The 8,349-nt window shown below is 37.3% G+C and overlaps 1 protein-coding gene across 1 annotated transcript; it reads left to right on the top strand.

Moving 5' to 3' along the window:
- The first annotated feature begins 284 nt into the window (after positions 1-284).
- LOC108678496 lies at positions 285-3,095 on the top strand. The gene is made up of 4 exons (XM_018166943.2): positions 285-446; positions 1,829-1,998; positions 2,404-2,505; positions 2,911-3,095. Exons 1-4 carry the CDS (start codon positions 380-382, stop codon positions 2,959-2,961), a joined length of 390 nt encoding a protein of 129 aa, XP_018022432.1. The 5' UTR covers positions 285-379; the 3' UTR covers positions 2,962-3,095.
- Positions 3,096-8,349: the final 5,254 nt, after the last annotated feature.

Below are 8,349 nucleotides of genomic sequence, written 5' to 3' on the forward strand. Positions count from 1 at the left end.
CTATTTGATTAATAGTATACTCATTTATTCTACAAAATGTTTTTTTGCTCATAAGTTTTATAGTTTCAAACGCAGCCAAAACATTCCGAAAGAGAAATACTGAAAGTAAATGGCACGAGCTTGGCTCTGGAAGTCGCAACGTATACCTTTGTCCAGTTCAGAGCTTAGCTCGTGTGTGGTGCATTATTGTTGCATACGTGCCCTTCTTTGTGGAAGCTTCTATCGGGCGGTGATCGATCTTGCCCTTCCGAACACCGCTTCACGCCCCGGCTATTTAAGTCGCCCAGGCTGCACCGTCCCTCATTCGGACAAGTGTCCCCGATAGTAACAGTTTCTGTTTCTCGTTCGCACCTCGAGCCTCTCATTCAAGCTACTCGCCATGTCTCTCACCGGGCATTACACTCACTCCAGCGATGAAAATTTGGATGCAATGCTCAAGGCAGCAGGTCAGTATATCTTTTATCATCCTCTTATCTTTCTCATCCTCTTGGATGTTTGATTATTACTGGAATAAAGAGGAAAAAAGTGAGAGGATGGAATTTTAATTCTATTTCATCCCTTCACATTTGATGTTACCGATGAAATGAAGATGGTTTTTGTCGAATCATAAATTTTTATAAAATGCCGGAAAATTTCTTTCATCGGTCAAACGCGCAATATTAGAAATCAATTGAGCTTTAATCATGCTTTAATCTTTCATTCATGTGCTTCAGCTAAATCATTAGAATCATAATATTCCATCATGGCGGTTTATTATTAACAAATTGTCAATTGGGCTCGTCAGACCACCACAATTCAAATGTCAAATTAAAATTAGCCCTACTTCTAACTTAATCTTAAATTAACCCATTAAAATTAATTTTCCTTTTTGGTTTTCTGATAATGCATTCTACTAATAATTTCTGATTATGTACATGATATTTTTTCCCAGATTCTTTTATATATCCACTATCAATCAAAATTCAACATGTTGCGATTTCTTCGTTTATTGAATTAATATTGGTGGGATCCAGTGTAATTATTCCGACAGCTACACGCATCTACCAACAATGTTATTCTACCGGCTCTACGTAGATAGATAATTAAAGATAATTTTCTAAAGCAATTTACATACGAGTATCCGAAACTAATAATTTTCCTGGGATGACAAATAATTCGTTATTGGAAATTAATTTTGTGTGTATCCACAATACTTTTTCCGGAGTTCTTAATGTAACCGACATTTCTATTGCATTTTCTCATTTATGAAAAAAATGCCCGTCCGTCCGTCTGTCTGTCCGTCTGTCTGTCCATCCGTGACTTCACGTTTTCGTCGACGACAAAATGCGCTCTCTGTCACTCACTGCAGTGAGTACTGTCTACTGAGATATATTTTTGACTATTAGGCGCTTCGTGAGCCGCTAGTTAATGAGAGCTGTTACCAGTGCCACCATGACAACAAGAATGCAAGTCAAGCTGCCTCTTTGTTCCCGTTGTCAGGTGCCATCATTGATCGTGAACGTTAAACCATTGATTTGGTTCAGTGCGCCACAAACTGGACTTTTCTAGATCTTGCAAGTCTCAGAGTTACTTTTTTGGTGTTTACTTGTATACGAGTTCATTTTTGGGAACATAGGACTTGAATTGGTCTATCAAGCAACCCTTGAGTGAAATGATTTCATTATTTGCACTGTCAACGATGACTCTGTCAAATTTTTATTCAAAATTCTTCAAGTAAAAACTATTTTCAGATCATCCAGCAAAATGTTGCTGCTGGTGGATGGCTAATATATTAGCCCTCCACCAACCATCAACTGCCACAATAACAGCTATATCGTTGTTCTTGAAGGCATGAGCGACTGCATGTGTTCGAAGATGAGTTCCTCGAAGCCGTCAATGGAGATCAAGGAGACCGGTACAGGTGCGACCATCAAGTACACCTGCGGCAGCAACACCTACACCAACAACATCACCTACGGCGAAGACTCCTCTGTTGATGTTGGGGGCATGAAGTATACGGTATGTTTTTAACGTGGTTAGTAGCGTACATTGCATTTATATTATACATTTTCTAATGAGAATAACATGGCTACTGTGATTAGTAGAGTACATTGCATTTATGATGCACAGTTTCTGGTGAGAATAACATAGCCAATTTGATTAGTAGAGTATATTGCATTTATGTTACACGTACATTTTTTATTGAGAATAACAATCCCAGCTACGGTTTAAATAAATTCCGTGTTTCGTAGTGTTGGAATGGTGAGAATCTATGGTTGCGAAGATGAATATACCTACTTTTGTGGTTTTAATGTATCGTTTATTGTGGTAAAATGATACGAGTTTGATGCACATGCAACCTCTTAGGGAAGCTTAATCTTTATTACTAATTAATTATTTTGTTCATGTTATTTTTATTTAAAGGTCAATGCTTCGAAGACGCCGTATGGCTATGAGGGCACCATGACCATGGGAGACAAAACAGGTACAACTTCGGTGGAAATTGACGGTGACACCTTGACCAAGGTTAGTGATGGGTCTTAATCATGATAAGCATGAGAATTATCTATTTTTTCTTCATCAAGGCCTTTATCAATGTTTCGGAAATTGTAGCATATCATAGAGTTGTATGTCGGAGAACAGGAGCAAAGTTGCTCTGAAATGATTATAACGATCAAATATACATAAGATATTGCAAGCGAGCTTGACTTGTTTTGTTCTAAAAAGATGCGACATTTATGGTAAAATATTTCAATATCAACATAAAAATGGTAAAAGATATTCATCAATTTATGGATAATTTGATATTGAATGTAAATGAAGCGAGCACGAATCAGGTCACTAAATCTGGAATGTTTCAAGACAAAAAAATAGCGTAATTAAAAGCGAAATTTTTGGAATAATAAGATTTTAACCATTATTGTTCGTCAGACCATGACTCTGGAAGGTGTCACTGCGAAGCGTATTTTCACGAAGCAGTAACGCGTCTGTCCTGCTGCCTGCGCGTCACTTCTGCACCTGAACTTTTGCTCATGCAACTCTCTCAACTTTGGACACCGGCGACTGTCATCTCTTCAATAGCACAAAATGCTCGTCAATGATACTGTCAAAATTAATTTGTTTTCATTTCCCAAACGAAGAAACGTAATGCAATGGCTGACGATATCGGAATTGCTTGAAAAAGTTTACGAATCGAAAATTAAATAATCAAAATAACATAGCAACTTGGTCACATCAACTCAACGGTTGAGGACCAGATACCGTTGTTAAGCTGGAATCAACAATCTTATTATTAGATTTATGATTTAATCTTTATTGGTGTCATAAACGAAATGGAAATGCATGATAAGCAATTTTGGCCGAAGAGATAAAAAACTTAATTTGTAAATTAATGCGAGGTTTCAAAATTTGATTCAGTTATTTTACATGGTAAGCTTCAAAACGATAAGTTTTAGAAACCTAACGAGACGTACTTAACATTGCGCTACGATGAGCGATGTCAGGATTTTTCAGGGTTCAGGTAGTCAAGAATTGTCAGGTGACGGACAAGTTTCGTTCAAATCTGTTCAGTAGTTTAAAGGGAATTTCTTTGTTACTGCAAATTTCGGCCCGAATTGCCGTATAATTCACGAATGAAGGTGAAATAAAAAAAACTAACGAGCTAAACATCATCGTTGGGTCCTAATGAATACGTGTACCAAATTTCATAGAGCTACGTTCATTAGTTTGGGAGATATTCCTTGGTCACTGAATTTGGAGATTGGCCGTGAGACCGGTTGCGAGACCGGCCGCGAATCCGGCCGTAAATTTGTCCGAGACCTAGAATTGTATATACTATACAACGGAGTACTGCCTGTCTGCGCTACGTACGTTCAACAATTAAGTAGGACTGCGAGAACCTTGCAAGTTTATCGCACTTACGGGGTTTAAAGCCAGTAATTACGAAAAACAGGTGTATTGTTATAGCACGCAAATGAAGCTGTACAACGTGTCACAATGCAGCAAAATTGTACAATACTTGCCTGCGCGGTCCTGCAAGCTACTCGTGCAACTTGGTACATAACATTTATGAAGCGTTCATACAAAGCCCAACTGTATGAAGTTGGAGGGTACATGCGTAACATGGTATGATATTTGCATATATTATACGTACGCGCTACATCAAGGCAGGGTGGCCCATTGGTTGAAGTTCAGAGTACCAAGATTGGAGCAGAGAGGCGCGGGTTCGATCCCAGCTCTGTGCGCCAGTTTCTGGTCAGAATCGGCAAGGAGGCCGGGCGATTAAGCACAGCAGAATTGTAGCAGTGAGTTGCGAGTTCGAGACCGCGAAATGCTGTGAATGTTCTGTGATGTTAAGAATCGGCGACAGGCCTACGGCCTAATAAACGCTGAAACCGCTATATCAAAGCTGCTCGAGCTAGAAAATTTCCGTTCGAAAGTGTCGAAGCGATCGGTTAACACGATAAGTAAAATTTATCAATGAATATATTATTTAAAAAGTAATAATTAAATTAATGAAAAAATTATTTGATTTGACAATAATCTGTGTAACAAGATTGCTGCATGATAGCGCTAGTAAAAATTCCGCCCCAAATGTGTCGTGGGCGATGTTTTAGTTTTTCAGCGACCCGATTCGTTTTATTGCTTACAATGCCCCAGTTCAAGCCTTTAGAATTCAATTTATGATCATAGAACACAATCCCTCCGGTAAGATTGCAAGTAGACGAACGCATATATAAGGGAAGAAGTATACTACATGGGATGCGTTAGGGTAGAAATAACTTGGTACAATCAAGACGGACCCTGTTGAAAATATGTTAGTCACCATCCTAAAAAAAAATTTTACAATCACAGAAAACTTTCCGACCCATACTTCTGATTTTTCCATGGATGTACTTGCTTCCGAAATATGGAGTCAATATGTTTTAAATAATAATAATAATTTTGATTTTCTCTGAATTTGAGCTGACTTAAATTTGATCTGCATTTTCTATACAAAATTAAGATATAGACGCAGCGTATCGTGTTCAATCGACGAGCAAAATTTTCTGTTTAAAAAAACATTTATAACTGAGATCTTGAAGTTTGTTGCCAGGATAGCGTGACACAATACTGTCATTCGGTGTAATCAAAGTCGTTGACGATAATGAGCTCAGTTCCCCCTCAACCCAAACATTTTCAATAACCTGAGCCTTCCATGGACAGAGGAGACTACGACACCGATCACGACGTTGACTCTTAACCTCATCGGTCTGGAGACTGGACTTCCACGAGCAAGCGTATAAATCTTGGATTATAATCTGGTGGAGTTTTTGTCACCACAAGTCTTCAAACAAATTATAAAAAAATCGGTAAGCTATAGGTACAGGTTCAATACCTACAACTTAAGTTAGTTGTAAAACAGGGGTTTGAAGCTCATAACTATATTTATAACAGCTTAAGTATATTTTTGTTTTTAAGTTGAATGAGAAATCAAGGCAGGGGTAAAGAAAAACATACAAACATAATGTAATAATAATATTCGCATAATGATGCGCCTATGTAATGACATCTCTGATGATTTGATCGAGTACAAAATATTTTATTATTATTATTCATATAGATAAAACAGAGTTAGAGTAAAACATGCGAATATTTACCAAAAACAGTTCCTAATCACTATTCGAAAACAATTTGATGTGGGCCTTCTCATGTGTTTGTGGGGGCCTTCTCGCAATACCAACGAGACGCCATGTTGAGTTCTTTCAATTCAGGGCTGACAAATTAAACAATGAATTTGAACAGTTTTTACCGAGCTGACCATTATTTTGTCTCATATGTAAAATATACAATAATTATTGGACGAAATTTAATGCAATAATATGGCCCTGAAAACAACGCCGTGAGTCTGAGGCGAATAAAATGTTCTGGAATATGTGAAGCTAGTAAAAAAATTACTGTGCAGTAATAAAAATGAGCAAAATCTATCAATAATCATGAACTACCTGGCAGAATTTGTCCATGTATTAAAGTTTGATTGGAATTCGGAGGATTTAAAAAAATTCTTTGCGTTTTTCCATGGCTTTCGTAGGTTTCAGAGAGATATTTCAACACAAGGATAACGTTTTAAATTATAATAACATCAAAATTGAGTTATAAAAACATTTAAAACGTGAAAATTCGCTCATATTTCCGCACCGTGAAATTCGGAGTGAAAGAATCGAAAGGAAAATTGCCAACCTAAAGGCAATTAACTGTGGACAACGAATTAATGAAAGCTGCTGCTGTTCACACTGATGTCAAAGATAAAAAAATCGATCAGTACTCACTGTAGTGAGTGACAGAGATCGCATTTTCTCTGTCACGTGAAATCACGGACGGACGGACGGACATGCTCACGGACGGACGGACATTACGAGCGCAATAGCGCCGTTTTCTGTAAATGAGAAAATGCGCTAAAAAGAAGGAAGCACAAGTGGAATTCACTGCATCATTTTCGAAATCAGGAGAACCAGATGACCTCCAGCAAAAACACTCACACATGTTATCCACGTCATCAAAACACGTGATCGATTTCCTTCTTATAATAAATTCTATGCTTTTCAAAAGCAAAAAAAAAAAAAATAGTGAAATTTTGTTGCCCTTTTGCAGACATCGGTCAAAAGGGACCGCTTGGTCGACTGACATAAGTGCGTTTAGTATTATAGTTTCTTAATTACAAAACTAATGTAATAGTTAATTATCTTATGCAACATTGATTACTATTTCACTTTGTCATTATAAGACCGTTGTTGCCTCCACTATAGCTTCATCCGAATATCCATTATAAAGAAGTCGATCTTTTGCTGGGCCTTCAAAAATCTGAAAGCCATTCTGTATAATTTTTTTTTGAAATAGCTGAAAAATACGGTTTTTATGTTTACAGTTTTTTCACTTTTTTTGCTGCCAAATTTACTCATTGTTAATACAGGGTGCGGCGCGGGAACTTACTTATTTGAATTGCGCGCCACGTGGCGGCCATTAGTCCTAGGAAGGTGGCGCCATGCGCAATATGGTGCGCGGGCTATGAAGTTTTTCGTCCACTCAGTTCAGTTGCGACCATGCAGTGGTCGAGAATCTCGTCTGACAAAATGTATTGAACAGCATGGAGGTCACCTACAAGATGTAATATTCAAGAATTAAACTTGTAAGTAAACCCAACGAAACTTTAAATGTAGCTCTTTGTAAAAAAGAAAGAATTAAAACGCTATCTTTAATACTTTTTACTTTGTGATTTTTTTAAAAGAGTAAGTTCCCACGCCGCACCCTGTAGCAAGACAGAACATTATTTTAACGATATAGGTAATTTAATTTTCTGTCTGGGAAAATTTTTTCATAAAAATGTTGTATAAAAATGGATACGAAGCGCAGCAGCAGCACAGTGCAGGTCCCTTAAATATAACTTTGTACTAATTAATGATAAAGACGTTCAACAGTAGATACCAAATGGTAAAAAGGTTTTCGCCCGCTGAAAATTGTCGAACAAAACATAATCCTTGTCCGTAGAAAGTCAAAACGTATGTAAAGCTCCTGAAAACATTACCTTCGACGAAAAAGATACATTCAAGCCCGGTTATCCAAGTTACTCTATAGGCCCACTACTATACATGCAAATGACCTACAAGCGCAATGCGAATACTGAAGCAAGTGCGGTACAGGAGAAGTCAGCGTTTCTTGACGCCTTTTGGGCGAGTCGAGGATAACTTTCTTGTGATTCTAAAGTCGTTCTAAGGACCAACTGCCTTACAGATGCCATCGAGAAACTCCATACGGCGTCTCCCAGGGATCATGTCGGTCGTCGATGGAGCTTGATGACATCTCTAGGAGTCTGCCTCTCAAAACCTCTATCGATTATGGGTCTAAGATGACCTAACGAGAAATAAATCGATTGCTTACGCTCGATCCGTAGATGCTACGCACTTGAAGTTTATAATTTATGTAATATATGTTTCTACTTACAATTTTGTTGAATTATGTCTTGTGCAAACGGAAAATAATGAAGTTCCACCGTTTAACGAATAATTCTGCCATTCTACATATTTTATTCCAGCTAGGTGTCAACTGTTTCTAAATTAATGTTTAATTCGTCAGCATTTCTCTGACGAGAATATTTCATAATTCTATGCGTCAACCTTTTCCATTATTCTGGCCTACATATCTTATGTTACGATTAATTTCAAAATTAAATGAATGAGCGTCTTGTTTCTTTGAGCTGTTCAAATAATTTTAATGAGAGTGCGAAAAATCAAAACTAATTTGAGGACTGATTGAGATAATTCCCAAATTATATTTAGTTCAGTTATAAAAAAAATGAACTTAATAATTTATTTTATTATACTAAAGTAATGAGAG

This window comes from Hyalella azteca, unplaced genomic scaffold (assembly GCF_000764305.2).
Source record: "Hyalella azteca isolate HAZT.00-mixed unplaced genomic scaffold, Hazt_2.0.2 contig15682, whole genome shotgun sequence".
In the NCBI taxonomy this organism is placed as follows: domain Eukaryota; kingdom Metazoa; phylum Arthropoda; class Malacostraca; order Amphipoda; family Hyalellidae; genus Hyalella; species Hyalella azteca.